Raw genomic sequence first — 19268 nt, 5'->3', positions numbered from 1 at the left:
TGCGGCTACAGTAGTGAAGTATTTGTTGCAGGAGATCATTCCACGGTATTCCCTGCCTGAGTCCATTGAGTCGGATCAAGGACAACACTTCGTGGGAAAAGTGGTTCAAGAAGTCGCGCAAACTCTCAAGGTTACTTGGAAACTACACACACCATGGAGACCACAGAGTTCAGGACAAGTGGAACGCATGAATAGGACTTTAAAGACTCTGCTCACCAAAATCTGTATTGAAACACACCTTAAGTGGCCTCAAGCACTGCCGCTCGCTCTTACTAGCATTCGAAACACTCCCCGACGAGGCCTCAAATTGACCCCATATGAAATTATGTTTGGCAAGCCCCCTCGAGTCTTACCTCTTGGGATGCGAGAAAATGTAACTTTTGAATTAGGTAATAGTGAACTTCATATGTACGTTATTGCTTTGCAGTCTGTCTTGTCTTCTCTTCACAGGTATGCAGCCTCCTTTCAGCGCCTGCCTTTAGACGTACCGGTACATGACTTCTCCCCGGGAGACTGGGTCTTGGTGCAGCGGTGGAAAAAGGAACCTCTGACTGAGAGGTGGAGTGGCCCTTTCCAGGTACTTCTAACAACCCACACCGCTGTAAAGATTGCTGGCCATGACCGTTGGATACACCATACCCGTGTGAAACGACATCCACGAGCGTCAGAGGACATCAACTCCCAAGACAAGCTCACTCCGGAAGCTGAGTTGTCTTCGGAACAAGAAGCCAGCAAGTGGAGCTGTGAACCTACTGGTGATCTCCAAGTGCGCCTGAGATGGCTTAATCAGAGCTCAGAAAATTAGTCAAGAAAGTAAAAGGGAAAATATGGTGGGAATCTTAATGTGCCTTGTTGTTATCTGCATAATGAAAGAAGCAGGATTGCATAGCCTTAGCCGCTGGCCTATGCCCCCGCTTTCCCCAATTGTTTCCCCAGGGACAAATTTGTATGTTGACATGATGGAAAGAATTGCAGGTACTTTTAATCTTACCAACTGCTGGGCCTGTGGGGGGCTCCGGGAGGCCGGAGGCCAGTGGCCTTGGAGGGCTTTTCCTTTGGCCCCGAAGTGGCTAGTAAGTAGTAAGGCAGATGTTAAGAGTACTAGTCAAAAATGGGATGAGAACCACAGTTGGGAACTTTCCCAAGTGGCGTTGGGAGAGTATTGCATCAGTAATAATGGTACAGGAAAAAGGTTGGGACACAGCCGTTGCATATGGACTTTAAAAGTAAGGTGGATGAACCTTACAAAATTAGAACGGTTTTATTATCCTAACAGCCCAGGGTATAATCGGCTAGTGTGGCAGCATCCTAATGGAACAATTGTGTGGTTTAATAAGTATTGGAGTGCCACAAATCGAAGTGATGATCGGACAGATTGTACAGACAAGAACCAGGATGGGCTATGGGAATGTTCCATGAAAGGAGGCCACGCAGTTGCTGGTCCTTTGGGTCCAGAAGGAGGCTTGGGGTTTCCCGAGATGCCCTATGGTTGGGCCCCTCCAAATGCCACCAATAGAGAAAATAGGGCCTTAAGAGGATACTATTGGATTTGTGGACGATGGGCCTATACAATACTACCACAAGGGTGGACAGGAACTTGCTATATGGGAGTAATTGTACCAGCTTTCTTTTTGTTACCGTCTGAGGTTGGAAATAAGCTGGGAGTCTCTTTGTATGATGATTGGAAAAGGGCCAAGAGAAGTATTGATGTAAGTTTGACACAGGGTGGCTCCCAAAAGTGGAAGGAGGATGAGTGGCCTCCTCAGAGGATTATTGAGTATTATGGACCGGCTACATGGGCTAATGACGGGAGTTGGGGGTACCGGACACCAATATATATGCTAAATAGAATCATCAGGTTGCAGGCAGTCTTGGAAATAATTACTAACCAGACTGCCACTGCTCTCGAGTTATTGGCCCGACAGAGTTCTCAGATGAGAGCAGCCATATACCAAAATCGGATGGCCTTAGACTATTTACTTGCAGAGGATGGCGGAGTCTGCGGAAAGCTCAACCTTTCTAATTGTTGCCTCCAAATAGATGACAACGGAAAAGCGGTCTTAGAGATTGCCAAAGAGATTAGGAAAATAGCCCATGTACCAATACAAACGTGGGAAACCACATGGAATAAGGACTGGTGGTTTCAATTATTTGGAGGACCCTGGTGGAAAAAAGTAGGATTTGTGCTTTTGTGTGCTCTGACTGGTTTGATTTTTATCCCTTGCCTTATTCCTTGTCTTACTAGATTGATAACCACCACAGTAGAAGGAATGCAGGTCGCAGCAGTCCCTTTGAAAGCACAGACTGTAGCAAAAGTCATGGTCCTCAGAAAAATTCCTCATAATTATCTTGATATGCCCAAATGAAGTAAAGAGCAGAAAGCATCTTGAGGGGGGATATTGTTAGAAATATTATTAAAAATGCATTATTAATAGTGTTGTTAGAAAAACACAGCTGCTAGCTCTCCTTGTCTCCTTGGTGGAAGGGGGGGGTTGGAGATTGAAGGAAAAAAGCTACTAAGGGCTCTTTGTACTAAGGTATCACTCTCTCTTTGTTCTGCAAATTTACTATCTCTTTGTTACACTAAATCACACTTTCTTTCATGGCTTCCACATTTCTTAGGCTAGATAAGAATAATTACTATTTTGGCCTTGAGCTTGAACCTTTCGTAACCTGAAGTTCTTTCCGAGCACGCGTAATAAGCTAATGCATATAAGCCTATCCGCCCCGCATACTTAAGTAGTTAATTATAATACACATGCGATGTATGATGTGACGTATTCACATACATGTTTGTATGAACCGGAAATGAGTTGTAAGAGTTCCTGCTTCTGTACACGTGCTCAGGAGAGAGGGGATAAAAGCCTGCTGAGAAGTGTTCCCCGCGGGCAGAGGGTTTGATCTTTTGTCTCTCTCTCTGACCCTATTTGCAAATATATACCTTTTGTATTGCTAATGGAGTGTGTCTGTGACTGAGAGTTTTTTTTGCCTCCTGAGAAACGAACCATAGCAGATTTCTGCAACAGTCATGTGGGCCCAAAAGCTTGCAAAAAATAGACATTTTTTTTTCTATTTCTTAGTCAGTCTAATAAAAGGTATCATCTCCAAACCAAGAGCTCTAGATTTTTGCATTTCTGTTTCTACAGTGACACTGGCTTCCCAGCCCACCAGCACAAGGGATGTTGATCCAGGGTGTTCAGAGCTGCTGGACCTGCCCCAGCTCACAGCAGTGGCTTAAATGCAGTGGGAAGCCCCAGGGACAGGCTCTGCCCCCCACTGCACAGGAGTGAATTCACTACAGTGGGAAAGCAGGATAGATGATTTGAAAACCAGGAGGAAAATGATGAATTAAACAATGGATTAGAAAAGGAGAGAAGGAAAAAAATCATTTTCTTACTTTCTAAGAATAATTATTAGAGAAAAGGGAAGACCAGCATTTCACCCCTTTCAAATAACGACTCAATCACCAACAATAAGAATGGGGGGAAGGAGAATTATTTTTCCTTACTTTAAATAATTGATTCAAAAGGGGGAAAACATTCGTTTTTCGTTTTTCTGCCTTTCAAGTCAGTCCATCAACTAACGTGTTCAAAGGGGCAGAAAGGAAAAGAAAAGATACCTCCCCAACACGTGCCACGAGACCACCGCCCCCCCCGGCCCTCGCCCCCTCTCTCTGCCAACAGCGCATGCGCAAGGAACATTTCCCCACCCCTCCCTTGGGCCACTGGCGCATGCGCAGTGAGCCCTCCGTCCCTTCTCCCGGGGCTGCCGGACCGGAAAGAAGGGAGCGCCCACGCTCTGCGCATGCGCCTTTGCAGAGGGGCGGGCAAGGACTCACTGCGCATGCTCACGCGGGAGCAGCGAGGAGGTGGGGTCACTGTGCAGGCGTGGCGGGGCGGTCCGACTCGGGGTGCAGGGCACAGACCTGGGTGCAGAGCACCGGCGTGGTTTGCGGGTGCCGGGGGCTGCGGGGCACCGCAGGGGTTTGAGGCTGGGAGGAGCCCCCCGGCTGAGTGCCAGGTGGGTGCCTGCAGGAAAGGTGGGGGTGGGCAGACCTGCCCAGGGGCAGGGGCCTGGGTCTCCCGGCACCAGCCAGGATCTGTGCTGTGTCCTTCCCGCAGGTGGCCTGGGAGAGCAGACGCCGTGCGGGAGCAGAGGGAGAGCGGAAACCCAAGCCCCAGGCTGGGGCGAGATCTCTTCCGGCAGAGAAGATGCTGGCGGAGTTGGAGCCTGTGGTAGCCACGAGCCTTCCCTTCGCAGCCCCAGGGGAGCAGGAGCCAGGAAGTCTCCAGGCTGGAGCAGACAGGGTGGGAAAAGTCACCTGGTGTCATCCAGGCTGGGACTGGTGGGGCCTCCCCAAGGTGCTGAGCGCCACAGACAATCAGACAGCATCCCTTCACGCTCCTAATGGTTCAGGATCTTCCACAGACTAGATATACGCCTCTCCTGCTTACCCCTTTTCTCAGTTTACTCCTCTTCTAACTTGCTCTGGAGTCAATTTAGTGAGCATGTCTCCGTGTGGCACTTTACTGCTCAGTAAACCCATTGACTGTACAGTAAGCATCACCGTGTACATATGCAGATGCTTATTGCGTAGTAAATTGGTCCGCTTCATGGTTAATTTGCTACCCGCTATTTCACCCCGATCATCACAGCTGCTGTCCCCACCTCTGTGTGTCTGGGGGACATTCCCTTCCATCCCATCTCCCAGTTCCTGGCTCCCCAGTGACATATTTATCTTGTTCCCAGATCACAGCAAGTGTGAAGGTTGAGGAGATTTCCCCAGACAAGATCCAGCCCACGGTGTCATTGCAGGAACCTGGTGATTGCTGGCTGGAGCAGCTGAAGGCCTATTGTACAGACAGACATCAAGAGGAGGCAGGACTGAGGGAAACCCCAGGACCTCAGGACAAGACACCTCATGTCCCCAAAGAGCAGCCCCTGCCCAACCAAAAGTCAGGTGCTTACCAGCCTGTTTCATGTATAAGGTTAACATGGGCTTGATACCCAAAGAACAACATACCATGTTACTAGGGTGGCTGTTGAGTGTAGGTCAGTTAATTTTGGGCACAACTAAAAAGAAACAGGGAAGGCAGTGAGATCTTAGCTTCAAGACAAGTGGTCTAAGGTGGGACGCCTAGCAGTGCGTACCATACAATACCGTACTATGTCTCAAACAGGTCCAAGGAGCCAGTGGCAGGTCAGGTACTGGATGCAGGCCACGGCGTGGGTCTGGGTGCTTGCGTGGCTGTCCTGCGTTCGAGAGGGGAGTCTCAAATGGCTGCCTTTGCTTGTGACAAGGCGGCAGTATTTATAAGCATGGGCTTGGGGTAGGACCCAACTCTGATCTCTGTGGTTGGGCAGCACTCTGATCTTTCTCACTACATTTGTGCACCTCCCAGCAGGAAGGGGCTTTAGCTTGGCTGGGCCTTGTAGTGCTACCGTGGTAATAATTATCTAATTGATTATCTATGAATGTTTTAATCAGCCCCTTTCCATGCCTGTCTGAGCCCTCCATGCCCAATAAAAAGCTGGTGCTCATGTCAGGGCAGTGGGTTTCCCCATTGACGTGTAGCTGCTTCATGTAATGGTAACCCCAGGCCTCTGTGCAGCTGCAGATTCACCTAAAACAGAGGAAACCTGGGACTGGTCACCTGACGAGAGCTGCTCAGGTTCCTACCCTGGACAAAGTCCTTCCCCAGGAACAGGTAAGGAGTGGTGGTTTTACCCTTTCTAGCAGCAGGAAACATCCTCATCAGTGGAGAAATCTCTCCACCAGAACATTTTGATAGTTTCAGTGCTCCAGCTGGTCAGCCTTTCTTGTTCCCCCAGTGCCCCAGAAGCATTTCATGTACCCTGTAGCAGACTGATTTTGCATTTCCTCTCCCCCACCCCCTTTATGTGTGCATGGTGACATTGTACCAACATCCCTGGATTCTGTCCTGGGGAGCGATGTCCTTGCAGGCTCTGACATAGTGTTTGGATCACCACCCTGCACTGGGTCAGAGTTTTGGATCTCCCGTCCAGCTTTGACCCTATGGAGGTCTATTAAAACAGCTGTGGAACTATACATTTTCCTTCTCCCTGCTTTTCCACACAGTGAAGCCTCCAACTGCCATAGTCCCAGGCCAGTACAGGAGACTAGCAGGGATTTCCCCATGCCAGCAGCACCAGGCTAACCTGTGCATGCTCTTTCCCACCCACACATACAGGGACCTTTAGTAGAGCTGATGAACAACCTCTTGAGGAGGTGCCTGTATTCCTGGAGCTGCAGAGGACTTGCCCAGGGAGAATGGGAGAGATGGATTCCCTGATACCTCAACCAGGCCAACTGAGGAAGGAGCAGGACATGCCTCCAAAGCAGGTAAGCAAAGCATCAGGTTCATTTGTAGAGTGAAACTGCAACTGTGGCAGAGGTGAGGAGGAGTCAGGGCTGCAGGGAAGAATTTTGGGTAGCGGAGAGACCCGAAGAGTGACAGCAAGAGGAAGCTTGACTGGTGACAGGGGCTGCAAACACCAAGCTGGGATTAGCAGAACCTTGCTGCCAATTTCAGATAGCCAGGGTTGCTGAGACTGGAAGGCACTCAAAGTGCTGTCTCATCTGTGTCTAAGGATCAATCAAATAGGACATTTTAAGACTTGAACACCAAGAATGATGCCCTCTAGGTTAGGGGCAGGCAATTTTGGACAGAGGGCTATTTACTGAGTTTTGGCAAGCCATTGACAGGCAGCCAGGGGCAGATAAATATCAATTTTCTAAATTTTTTTAGGGGTCCTGCGGGCTGTATGGAGTGGCTTGGCAGGCCACACTCGGCATGTGGGCTGCATTTTGCCCAGCCCTGCTCTAGGTACACTGTGACACCCTGCCACCCATAGGCAATGCATAGGGAGAGGTATGGGGGGCACCTGCTCCCCCTGACAGGGAGTCCATGAGAGCTCACCAGCTCTGGCCCCACCGCCACTGCCGCTGTCTGCGGGAGCTTGGCTAGACTCAGGAGGCGCCAGTCACCCACGCCACCACCACCAGGAAGCACAACACAATAGTCTGTACACCTGAACCCAGCAAGTCCCCTCCAGCCTGGCCTAGACTGTGGAGTGTATAGAGTCTCTGCAGCTGATGCCAGCAGGGTCTTTCCAGATCAGCCAGTGGCCAGGCAGCCTTATGGGCATATAGTTTGGTAGGAGTGAGGAGCGCGCCTGGCTGCGTTAGTTTGAGGTGAGGCAGAGGACAAGGTAGATTTGCACCTTTAAAAACTAAGTGAAGCTGAGAGGCACAGCAGAAGTTTTTCCAAGGCCAAGCTCATTTCTCAGATGCAATGAAAGGACATGGACAAGCCAGACTATCAAATAAAGAGAGTCTTTTGAATACCAGATACAGGGGGGTTGGGAGTGGGGAGTCAAGACACTGCTGGGAGAGGGGCAAATAAGTAAAGACCCCCAAACACAAAGTGGACACAGAAGCCTGTTTATTATGGATGGAGCCCAGTTTGCACTGGGATCCACTGCAAGGTGTGGTACCTTGGTGTGAATGGGAGTTGGTAGCCTGTTGTTTGAGAGGCTGTTCGAGCTTGGGAGGCTGCCTGTTAGCCAGACTGGTTTGTTCCCGATGGTTGCACTGAAACAACCATCCTTGTCCAGGAGGGGATGGAGGTCAGTAATGATGTTGTGGTGGGCCAGTAGGGGGCGCTCCTGCCTTGAGCCGCCCACCTCACTGCACCCAACCACCTCCAGGCTCCGAGTGCCTCCCTGACGGCCCCTTATGTCCGCCAACCCCCTTCCTGGAGCACACTCGCTAGCCTGGAGGTAATGTAGCCACCACCACCCCAAGAAGAAACTCACTCTCAGCCCTGTGTCCTTGGGGAAACACAGGCCTAAAGTCCTACAGGTACTCAACCCAGTACAGGCACTTGGGGCACTTCCCCAAGTTGGGGCAAAAAGGAAAGTCTTTCTTAGTCCGCAGACCTAAGGGCTCTCTTAGGCATAATTTAGACCCACCCCTCAATAAGTCTCCCACACCGGTCACAAAGGAAGACTTTATTGATTACAGGGGTAGGGTGAAAATAGGGTACAAGATTGAGCAATATCCTAGAAATCCTAAAGAGCAAACAGTCTGGCTGAGGTAGCCTTTTGATCACGCATCTGAGTTACTGCCAGCTAGATATCTAATCGGATCCGGAGTAGCTTACTCACAAGCATCTTCCAGAGACTGGTGAAGTTTCCCCTCTGGAGGCAGGCAGTTCCTTGCTCATGAGTTTTGGGGAAGAGAACCATTTTCAGATGATAAAGCTCCTCTGAGTCCCCCACATGGCTGCTGCCCGCTGCTCCTGGGCAGTCCTAACTTATATAGCCCCTGTGACCTCATTCACCTGGTCCTCGTTCACCTGGCCAACCAATTTGAAATACATCACTAGTTGCCGGGCAGATTCCAGCTCCTCAGGTAGATGCCCCTCACCCAGGTGGCTGATGCCAGTCACGTAGGCAGAGGGAGCAGGTTCCCCCCTCCCTCAGGACTGCAGCCAGCTCAGGTTACCTAAAGAAACAGGCTGAGGTGTGACTCCTCTGCTGGGCCCATCTTAATCACATTGTCACAGGGCAGAAATTTTGGGGAGAAACCAAGATGGCTTTCTGCCACAGATGTGTCCAAGGGTTTTGAGCTGGGGGCTTTGGTGACACTAGCAGCAGCACTCTGTTGTCTTTGCTTCCTAGGTTGGTATTGCGGGATGTGGGAGTGAGGTCTGGCTTTTTTGCTTATAGCGATGAGTTTTAGGATGGTTTCCCAATTGTAGGATTCTCTGCTGCAGGCCTTTAAGGTGTACATTGTAGCGGATGGCAGGTATTGAAGCAAGTGGTGTTGTAGCATAGAGCCGGGGTTTGAACGGTTTATCTAGTGGTGGGCTTAGGATGCAAGCTAGCTTTACTAGGTGATAGGTTTCTGATATAATGTGCCAATGTAGCCCTTGCAAACCTTCAGCATGGTGTCTAGGAAATGAATTTGCTGGATGCAATATTCCAGTGTTGATTTGAGGGAGAGGTAGAAGTTGTTAAAATCCTGTTGAAATTTCTCTAGAGGTTCCTTGCTGTCTGTCCATAGGGTGAAGGTGGTATTGATGCACCTTAGGTAAATGAAGTGGATGAGAGACAGGTGTGGAGGAACCAGACTTTCTGGTCTGTCTTTAAAATATTGTCATGTTGTGAAGGCTATATGCATTTGTACATATGTATTGGGAGTCCTTGTATCTGAACTAATAAGGAAGCTGGTCCCTATGCCAAGTAAGATTAGCTGCACCGTCTCCCTGGATAAGATGGGCTGAGGCAGAAACTTTAACTCCTATGTCCACAAAGCTATATCCACATCACATAACAGCGGAGTAATAGGGAATTTTGTACCCCTACCTGTCAAGATTAAGCTTGCAAAACTTTGAAACCTAAAGTAAATCCAGATAGGGCTGTGGGGCCTGGAAGCAGCTGGAACAGGAGATAGTGATGCTGCAACGCTTGTGTCCGCAGCTCTGGGATGCCTTTGAGGATGTGGCTCTTCATTTCACGCGGAAGGAGTGGGAGCTGCTGGATGATGAAGACAAGGGGCTTTATCGGGACCAGATGCTGAGGAATTACCAAGCCCTCGTTTCCCTGGGTAAGCTCTGGTTCTTGCTTATCCCTACTGCCATGTGAACTCTGAAGTGTACTGTCTTCTCCGTGTTTTTCAAATCTCATGAACTTGTGACTGGCGGTTTAAATCTTCCTCCTCCCCGCTGCTGTCACTGATCAGGCCTCCCTTACATTTCATATTTGTATATCCTCCTTCATTTGATTCAGCTGCCTTCCCTTGAGTCTTCTCCATTCTTCTAACTCCTGGTGCTTCCATATCCAGCAGCTTCTTGGCAGCATGATCTTCCTTGGCCTTCTCAGCATACTCGCATCATTTCCAATTCATTGTGCGTACAAATCCACTACCAGCTTTTTCTTGTGGAATTATTCTGATTTCCTCCCTCTTTGGCTTAGTGCATCCTGTCCAACTGTATTTAAGGATCCAAGCATAGAGGATTTAGGTAGAACCGAATCCAGCTTCTCCTCCTTTGGTTCTTACCAGGCAGAAGTTAATGGAAGTCTTATCAGCCTATGCTGCTATGGCACGGATTTGCAAAGCCAGGCCCAGGATCAGAGAGTAATCTCCCAGCGCTCACTCTGATTACAGAGCGGGTGCCAGGGGCTCCCTGTATGGATAGAGGTCCCCACCCAGCCTGGACATGGCTGGCTGGGACCAGTCCCAGACTGGGCTATTTCCAGGCCAGCCCCAGGCTGAGGGGGGGGAAGCCTTCATGTGCAGCCCAGAGCTCACTAAGAACTGATCCAGTTCAGGCAGATCCCAGCCAGCTTTGGGCTGCATGTGCAGACTTCCCTGCACATCCCAAGGCTGGTTGGGAAATGTCCCTGTCTGGGGCAGTTCCCGGCCCCCAGCGCTTTGCCAGCCCAGAGGTGATCGAGGCACGGGGCTTGGAAAGAGCTGTGGCTCCCTGCTAGCTGCCCCACCAGCGGATCTGGGCAAGGGGTTGGGGTTATAAACCAGCCCCTCTCCCTCAACTCTTTCCCACTGTGCAGCCAGGGTGGGAGGTCTTTGCTACCGTGACAGGGGACCATTGTCCAAGCCCAGGCTCTGCCATTGCCCTGCCCTTGCAGCAGAGAGCTCCTGAGGGCAGGGAGCAATCTCTTAGCTCCAGTAGGGAGATGGCTTTCTCCTGGCTCCATGCTCCCTGCCAGCCCCTGAGCTACCACCCAGGGAGAGCCTGAAGCTTCCCCTGGCTGCTGCATGGGGCAGAGCTGCCCTTTCCGAGCCACAGCCATTGGCAGCAAATTTCCTTCCATATGAGTATGCATGTAGACGCCTGCCCAAAGTGGATTTACTCCACAGTACATTGCTGCAGAGAAAACCCATTTCGCAGCATTTGTACGTGAAGATACGTCCAGTGTCAGTAGATGTAAATGTTCTGTGGGTAATTCTCCGTTTACTATATTCTCAAAATATGCCTGTCGGGCATGAAAAGCCTGTTGGAGACCATGTGTTAATCCTCTCTCCTAGTGCTAACGGCCCGTTAGGTCAGAATTCAAGTCATTTGTTCATGCATGGGGGATTTTAGCCAGCTCAGCAACCGTTGCTCCTCCACTCTGTGGTTCAGTTTCTTATGCAAGTAATTCAGTGCTGCTTCTCTAACTGCTCCCCTTATACAGGTCTCGTCTTTGTTGTGTCAATCTTGGTCAAATCCAGTTTTGCCACTTTTTCAAGGACTTTTCTTTCCTATGGTACATCATGAAAACTATATATTCCTCCATAAGTTTTGCCACCTTGGTTTTGCTTATGTGGCTGGGTTTCACCTAATGCTGCTTCAACAGCTAAAAGTGCAAACTCCTTCCCAGTATCCCAACGTATATCCTAATGAAGGTCTTTATTATTATAGGAAGACTGTTGGTTTACTTTGCTATATAGGTCAGGCATTCCCTACAAGCTAATGTGTACCATGTCACGTCTCCCCCAGTTTTCCCTTTGTTATATTTAGAGAGTAGCCCAAAGCCATCAGGTAGCATGCTGTGCTGAGCCACTAGGTGTTCATATCCTACTTTCACTATGGTAATATCTCTATTTCTAGTCCTGGTGCAGTGTATTTGCCTGAAATAGCCCTCTATTTTAGATATGGTGGAGGGAGCTGTGATTCAAGGATTGTCCTTGTTTTGGGAAACTGTAGATCATTTCCACATTATGGGATTTCATGTGCTATAAAACGTGTCTCCCTTTTTTTCTTCTTCTGTCCATCTTAATGAGCCCCATGAACTTTATCCTAAATCCTGTTGTATCTGATAACCTGTGCACCCATGCCTGCCCTGGGATCATCCTCTCATTGGATGGGGTATTAGCTTTAGTTGCATCTACAGTTGTTATAAAATCATCTTCTCCTGTGCCGTCTTCATGATAATTACCCTCTGTCCCGGGGAAAAAACAGTTCCTTGTGAGCAATCTGTCATGGATTCTTTTCGGTGCCACAGGTCCTCACTTTAAATCTTCACTGAGGATAAACTCATTTCCACTTCTTCACCTGCAGTTATATATGTTATCCATCCCTAAGTGTGTCTGATATCTCCTAATTTTGGTACGTTGAAAACAGCAAAAGCTTTTCTGCTTTCTAGTACCTCCAGGGATCACTGCATCATCACCCCTGGCCCTCGTGACTCTGCAAGTTTCCTACCCTTTTTATACATCTGAGTGGTTTCTGCTTTGTTTCCTGTGAGTGTTCCTCCACTACCTGGGTGATGAGGATTATCATTTATTGAAGGCTTTTCCCTGTAGTGCCATCTTTCATCCTAAATATCCATCCTCCCTCATCCTTCAGGGTTCTACTAGTATCCCTCAGTTGAAGGGATCCAGTCCCCAAATTCCGGTTTGTTATTTTCCATCCAGTCCCCAGTCATGAACACTTGTTAATGGCTGCCCCAAACAGGATATCGAGGTCCCACACCTGACTTAATCTGCCGCATCCAGCGAGGAGAGGTGGAGCTCTGGGCCTGTGATGACGAGGACCATGGGGAAATCTCAGAGTCGGAGGAGCTGCTGCCAGGTGAGCTGTGGCAGTCCCCTCCCCAGACAGACAGGGGACCTGCCTCAGGCTGACCTGGCCTTATCTCACCCCCATGCTCTTTCCTGCCCAGGTAGGGGGTCGGACTCAATGACCTACTGAGGTCCCTTCCGACCCTATGTCTATGAATGTATGAAGATAGCTTATCTTGTAATTTGTCCTAGCAGGTGTTATTCCCACACCCTGAAATTCGTAGACATTAGGGCTGGAAGGGACCTATTCAAAGCTATGGAGTCAAGCAGCTGTTCTTTTCTTCTCCCCTCAATTACGCCTGTTGAAGGAAAACTGAGTTTGCTGCCTCAAATTTTAGGCATGGATCTGGTTTCCCTTGGAAATGCTTGCTTGCCACAGAAGCAGCTGGTGCAATGTAAGGCAGAGCTCCCAATATACCCATGACTGATGGCAAGCCCCAGAAACCCACCATGAGGCTGCTGACCCTTGTGCACAGATGCTGCTCTCAAGGCTGCCAGAGATCAAGGGTGAGCAGCAGAGAGCAGGCTCACACATGCACTTTGGCTTCTGGAGCATGGGAGCCCATTCAGTTAGAGTGCTTGGCTTCGTTTCCCCATGGACTCGCTCATGCTGTGGGATATAGCAACCCCTAGAGAGCCTCACGCTGACTTTAAGCATATCCTTCAGCTCTTATCCTCAGCCCATTTAAGCATGACACTGTTCCTGTACTGTTCAGATGCATGTGTTCCAGCAGGGTCTGAGGTGATGGGCCTGATGGCTGGGCCAGAAAGCCTGAGAATCTGGTTCTGAAATCCATTGAGTAGGCAACCAGGGACCTGCCCCTCCCTTGCACACATTGCTTGGGGTTTGCAAGGAAGACCTTGTTTTCTTAAGGAAACACAGGTGGCCACATCCAGTCCTGCTGCAACTACCCCCTGAGCAGAAGGAATAGCAGGGCAGAGACTAATCTAGAGTTTCTCTTCCCCATGCAGGAGGTGCCTGTCTGCCTAGCAGAGCTGAGGAGCAGGGTCCTGAGGAAGGGCTGGCAAACCTGGAGCCAGGACAGGCTTCCCCAGGGTGTTTGGATGAGCTGGACTTGCTCAGACCTGAGCAGGACCAATGGGCCAGGAGTCAGGGGAGGCCCCAGAAGCAGAAGGAGGATGTAGCACTGAATCAGGTACCGTCTCCAGTAGGGCTTGAGAGTGGAGACGGGACAGAAAACGGAAAAGGTCCTGGGTTCAGGGAACAATTTGTGGAGCTGAGAGGTCTGAAGAACCACAAGGCAAAGTTTCAGTGGAGAGAGAGACTGCATCCAAACCAAGCCAGTGGTGAGGGCCTGAGAAGGGAGCAGGAGCTCACCACCAAGCCCAGGGGGAGAGCCCGGCCCTGCCCTGAGTGCAGGAAACGCTTTATCTGCCCTTCACTCCTAGCTCTGCATAAGATAAGGCATGCTGGGGTGAAGCCCTATGTATGCTCCAAGTCTGGGAAGAGCTTCGCCTGCCTCCTGACCCTGGCTGCTCACCACAAGATCCACTCTAAAGTGCTCCCCCACCGCCTCACTAAAGGTGCGAAGAGCTTCGTGTTCCCCTCGGACCTGCTCCACAACCAGCACAGGCACAGAGAGAGGCGTCAGTACTGCTGTGTCACGTGCGGGAAGACCTTTACCCGCTTCTCCTTCCTGGCGCAGCACCGGAGCTCCCACCTGGGGAGGAAGACGCACCGCTGCACTGAGTGCAGGAAGACCTTCATGTGCTGGCGAGGCCTCTCCCAGCACCAGTGTGTGCAAAGCAGGGAGCAGCCACACCACTGCACCAAGTGTGGGAAGAGCTTCAGGCAGCCCTCCAGCCTGGCCAGGCACATGCTCGTGCATACAAGGGAGGAGCCGTATCGTCTCTCTGCGTGTGGTAAGAGCTTTACCATCCTGGCCAAACACCAGCACATCCACACAGGAGAGAAGCCACATCAGTGCTTGGAGTGTGGGAAAAGCTTCACCTGCGCTTCCCACCTGGCGCAGCACCAGCGCATCCACACAGGAGAGAGGCCGCATCAGTGCCCCGAATGTGGGAAGAGCTTCTCCCAGTCTTATTACTTGGTCCGGCACCGGCACATCCATGTAGGGGACAAGCCATATCAGTGTCCAGATTGTGGGAAAAGGTTCACCCGGTCCTCGCACCTGACCGAGCACAAGCGCATTCACACGGGAGAGAAGCCATATCAGTGTACGCAGTGCGGGAAAAGTTTTATGTGGTCCACCAGCCTGGCCCAGCACCAGCGCATCCACACCGGGGAGAAGCCACATCAGTGCTCTCTGTGTGGGAAGAGCTTCACCCAGTCTTCAAACCTGGCCCAGCACCAGCGCATCCACACTGGGGAGAAGCCGTATCAGTGCCCTCGGTGTGGGAAAAGCTTTGCCCGCTCTTCCTACCTGGCCCAGCACCAGCTCATCCACACAATGGAGAGGATACATCCATGCTCTGTGTGTGGGAAGAGCTTCACCAAATCCTCCCACCTGGCCCGGCACCAGCACATCCACATATGGGAGAAACCACATCAGTGCTTGGAGTGTGGGAAAAGCTTCACCCGCCCGTCCCACCTGGCAAAGCACCAGCTCATCCACACCGGGGAGAGGCCACATCACTGCTCTGAATGTGGGAAGAGCTTCACCCAGACCTCCACTCTGAGCAGGCACCAGCTCATCCACATTGGGGAGAAGCCGCATCAATGCTCTGAGTGTGGGAAGAGCTTCACCAACTCCTTCAACCTGGTCCAGCACCAGCGCATCCACACCGGGGAGAAGCCGCATCGGTGCTTCGTGTGTGGGAAGAGCTTTACCCAGTCCTCCACCTTGGTTCGGCACCAGCGCATCCACACTGGGGAGAAGCCGTATCAGTGCTCGGTGTGTGGGAAGGGCTTCACTTGCTCTTCCCAACTGGGCCAGCACCAGGTCATCCACACAGGAGAGAGGCCGCATCAGTGCTCTGTGTGTGGGAAGAGCTTCACCCAGTCCTCCAGCCTGGCCCAGCACCAACGCATCCACACCGGGGAGAAGCCACATCAGTGCTCTGAGTGTGGGAAAAGCTTCACCAGCTCCTCTAGCTTGGTGCAGCACCAGCGCGTGCACACGGGGGAGAAACCATATCACTGCCCTGAGTGCGGGAAAAGCTTTACCAACTCCTCCAACCTGGCTGAGCACCAGCGTATCCACACTGGGGAGAAACCGCATCGGTGCTCAGAGTGTGGGAAAAGCTTCGCCTACTCCTCCAACCTGACCCAGCACCAGCGCATCCACACAGGAGAGAGGCCGCATCAGTGCCCCGAATGTGGGAAGAGCTTCTCCCAGTCCTCCAGCCTGGCCCAGCACCAGCGCATCCACACAGGGGAGAAGCCATATCAGTGCTCTGTGTGTGGAAAAAGCTTTACCCGATCCTCCCACCTGGCCCAGCACCAGCGAATCCACCAAGGGGAGATGTCCCATCAGTTCTCTTAGTGTGGGAAAAGCTTCACCTGCTCTTCCTACTTGGCACAGCACCAGCTCTTCTGCACAGTGGAGAAGCTACACCAGTGCTCTGTGTGGGAAGAGCTTCACCAAAACTTCCCACCTAGCCCGGCACTGGGACATCCACATGGAAGAGAAGCCACATCAGTGGTCTGAGCTTGGGGAAAGCTTCATCCACTGCTCCAGCCTGGCCTGGCGCCAGCACATCCACACCTGGGAGTATCCATAATTGTCAGCAATTCAGGAAGGGTTTGGGGTGCCTATCTGCTCAGCACCCACCAGTGGCTGCATTCAGGAAAGTAGACTCATGCTGGTGGACTGGAGAAAGAAATCACCCAGGCTTTGGCCCGAATATGGTGCAGGAGAACCCAAAGGACACAGAGGCTTGTCCCCAAGGTTTGATCCAAGGGAGGTGCTAAGAGGAAACACCTCGGGCAGAGGCCAGTCCAAATGCTGGGGGAGGCAGTGAGGAGACAATCTTTGCATCAGCCTTGGAGTCTGTGCACTCTCCATCCTTCTCCAACAGCTGAAAAGTTCTTCCTGGAAGCGAACAAGGACCTTCATAATAGGGTGCCCTCTGCAAGACACCTGGCTCCAAATGACACCCAGGGACAGCGTTGGCCACCTCCCAGCTTCATCCTCACTCCTGTTCAAGGATCTTAAGATGTAGGAAGGAGAACATTTATGGCTGGAGAACCATTCCCTGACCTCACCTTTCTTCTCCACCACATTGGCCGTCCCCTTGGTTGGCACATGCCCATTGGGTGTCTGCAAGCAGCTGTTGCTTAAACCTTGAGCCCAGTTTTGCTTTGCAGCCTCTCCAAAACTGCGCTGCTGGCTGCCTGCTGCTCCCCTGCCCTCTTCCCCTTCATTGCATTTTCTATAGTGTATTCTCTATTAAAGCCCCAAAACTGAATGTGCTATCCCTGTGGCTGGTCTCTGTGTCCTCTCCAGAGCTGTGCAGCAGGAACAGACCCCTTTCCAGGGCAGATCGCTCTGTGCCTTCCCACCTCTTCCCCTCCCAGAGGATTCACTGTAATCCAGGTATTGTTGCTAAGCTGTGGGAGCAGGAGTTCATCACACTCAAGGCCTCACTCCCACATCTTGCTGTGCAGCAAGGACCCTGCCCTTTTGAAGAAACATCTGGCTGGGGGGGCAGTGGAGCCTCTTTCCTGGGTGGAATGAGTGAAGGAGGCGCCAGCTGTCTCCTGTGGGAGGGTGGGAAATGCAGCATGTTATAATCTCTCGCCATGAGTACTAAGGCCTCCCTGATTGTTGTGGGGACACGCCTCCTGCTGCTTGCTGCCCTAGAGACCCCTGCAACCTCCGAGGCAAAGAGTTGCCAGCCCCACGACTGCTAATTCCAGGGAGGAAGCAGCACAGGAAGGGAGACCTTCCCCCTCCCACGCAGCTCCTGAGCCGCTCCCACATGCAGAAACCCGGGGAGTGTGTTCAAAGAGGCAGCTCGGGGGCTTACCAGTGAGGTGCCTGGGGCTGCTATCAGCCTGGGCAGCAAGCAGGAGGAGCATGATCCAGAGACCCCAGCCTGGGTGCTGGGATTGCAGAGGTCAGACTGCAACCAATAAAGCACAGCTTTTGCACCAGAGGCAACTACAGGACTCAGCTCCCCAGGGACAGGAGCAGGAGCAGATTTCAGAGCAGGCCCTATCCATGACCAGAGACAGCAGTGGGGAGCAAAGCCTTTGCCCTAGGGGCTGTGGAGGGGCACGAGGCTGCTGAAAGGCCTGGTGTTGCTGCCTCTGGCCCTGGGGAAGTGACTGCTCTGTGCACTGCCATCGCTGGGGAGATGATCACACTTGGTGGCTCTGGCACTGCTGTTTGGGGCACAGGGGCTGGGGCCTTTCTGTCTTGCCAGCTCCTGGGGAGGGAGAGAGCAGGAGGGTGCTGGGGCTGCAGGGCTCAGGGAGATGATGCATGGGTAAGAGGAGTGATGCAGGGATGAGGGAAAACTCTGCCCTCCTTCCCTGTGTTGATGGGACTTGTCTCTGCTTGCAGGGATGTCTCTGCTGCTTTTCTGCTCTGTGCTGTGCCTTCCAGACTCCTTTCTGACCCTAAAATATTCTCTGTAGGTTTCCTTGCTCCTTCCTTGGCCAGTGTGAAGGGTGTTTAATTGTGGACAATTCATTCCCGTCACAAACTCCAAGGTATCTCTGCCCAGATGTAAATCCTGGCAGGATTCAGTCCTAGGGCTCAGGAGACAGGACACCTCAGGTGGAAACAGCCAAAGGTGTTATCAATGAACTGCTCTTCCTAAGCCTTCAGACTGCATTCGGATAGCAAATCCAAACTACCAGTACCAGTACTGAGTTGGTTTAATAAAAGAGATCAGAGTTAACTAAAGAGCCTTGTCTGCCTGTGTCCTTAGACCAGCATGGCTATGACCTACATCCCTGGATTTCCTCAAGAAATCTGGCTGGGGTTACGTAACCCCAGCGCTCTTTCCTGCCTGGAGCAGAGGGTTGGACCCAATGATCCACCAGGTCCCTTCCGGCTCCAGGCATCTATGAATCCCAGGTGTCGCAGCTTGCTGGAGGGCTCCAGGATCTGGTATCTGCCACCCCCTCAGTGGTGTTTCCAACCCAGCAAGCATCTATCCTGAGACCAAGCCACAGCCTTCTGGGCTGCGTGGACAGGAGTTGCACTTGCAAACCTAGGGCAGAGACTCCCCGACTGCGCGGCACTGGAGAGGCCTCCCCTGCAGCCCTGGGTCCAGTTTGGGCCCCACAGAACAAGGAGGATGTGGATGGGTTGGAAGAGCCTAGGCAAGGGCCACAAAACCGATCCAGAGCCTGGGAGGCAGGGCTGAGGGGGCCAGGCTGGGAGAGCTGGGGTGAGCGAGTCTGACGGGATCTGATTCCCATCTTCCCAGCCCTGATGGACAAGGACAGAGCAGCTGGAGATGGCTCTTCTCTCTGGCCATGGGACAGGAGGGAGAGCAATGCCTGCCAGCTGCAGCAGGGGAAAGGGGGGCTGGAGACGAGGAGGCACTTGCTGAACCTGAGTGGTCGAGGGTTGGAACAGGCCGCCCAGAGCAGGGGAGTCTCTATCCATGGAGGTTTCCAAGGGCAGGTAGGACAGGCCCGTGGCTGGGCTGGGTGAGTCCCATCTCTCTGTCTCCATCGCTCTCTATCTACCTAAAGATCCATCTCTCTCTGTCCCTCTGCCTGTGTTTATCT

General features: G+C 51.8%; 1 protein-coding gene across 1 annotated transcript; it reads left to right on the top strand.

The window, feature by feature from the left end:
* The first annotated feature begins 3878 nt into the window (after nt 1-3878).
* LOC149861923 (uncharacterized) lies at nt 3879-18420 on the top strand. The gene is made up of 8 exons (XM_090054598.1): nt 3879-4020; nt 4122-4307; nt 4750-4960; nt 5613-5708; nt 6213-6364; nt 9508-9634; nt 12489-12605; nt 13568-18420. The coding sequence occupies exons 2-8, from the start codon at nt 4212-4214 to the stop codon at nt 16060-16062; spliced, it is 3294 nt and encodes a 1097-aa protein (XP_089910724.1). The 5' UTR covers nt 3879-4020; nt 4122-4211; the 3' UTR covers nt 16063-18420.
* The last annotated feature ends 848 nt before the right edge of the window (nt 18421-19268 follow it).

The sequence above is a fragment of the Crocodylus siamensis genome, chromosome 6, assembly GCF_052110815.1.
Source record: "Crocodylus siamensis isolate JL-2025a chromosome 6, ASM5211081v1, whole genome shotgun sequence".
Lineage (NCBI taxonomy): Eukaryota > Metazoa > Chordata > Crocodylia > Crocodylidae > Crocodylus > Crocodylus siamensis.
This window is presented reverse-complemented; position numbering and strand designations above follow the sequence as displayed.

Coding starts and splice junctions, on each gene's coding strand:
- LOC149861923 (XM_090054598.1), top strand. CDS start 4,212: ATGCTGGCGGAGTTGGAGCCTGTGGTAGCCACGAGCCTTCCCTTCGCA. Junction 4,961..5,612: donor CCTGCCCAACCAAAAGTCAG/GTGCTTACCAGC, acceptor GCCTCTGTGCAG/CTGCAGATTCACCTAAAACA. Junction 5,709..6,212: donor AAGTCCTTCCCCAGGAACAG/GTAAGGAGTGGT, acceptor CCACACATACAG/GGACCTTTAGTAGAGCTGAT.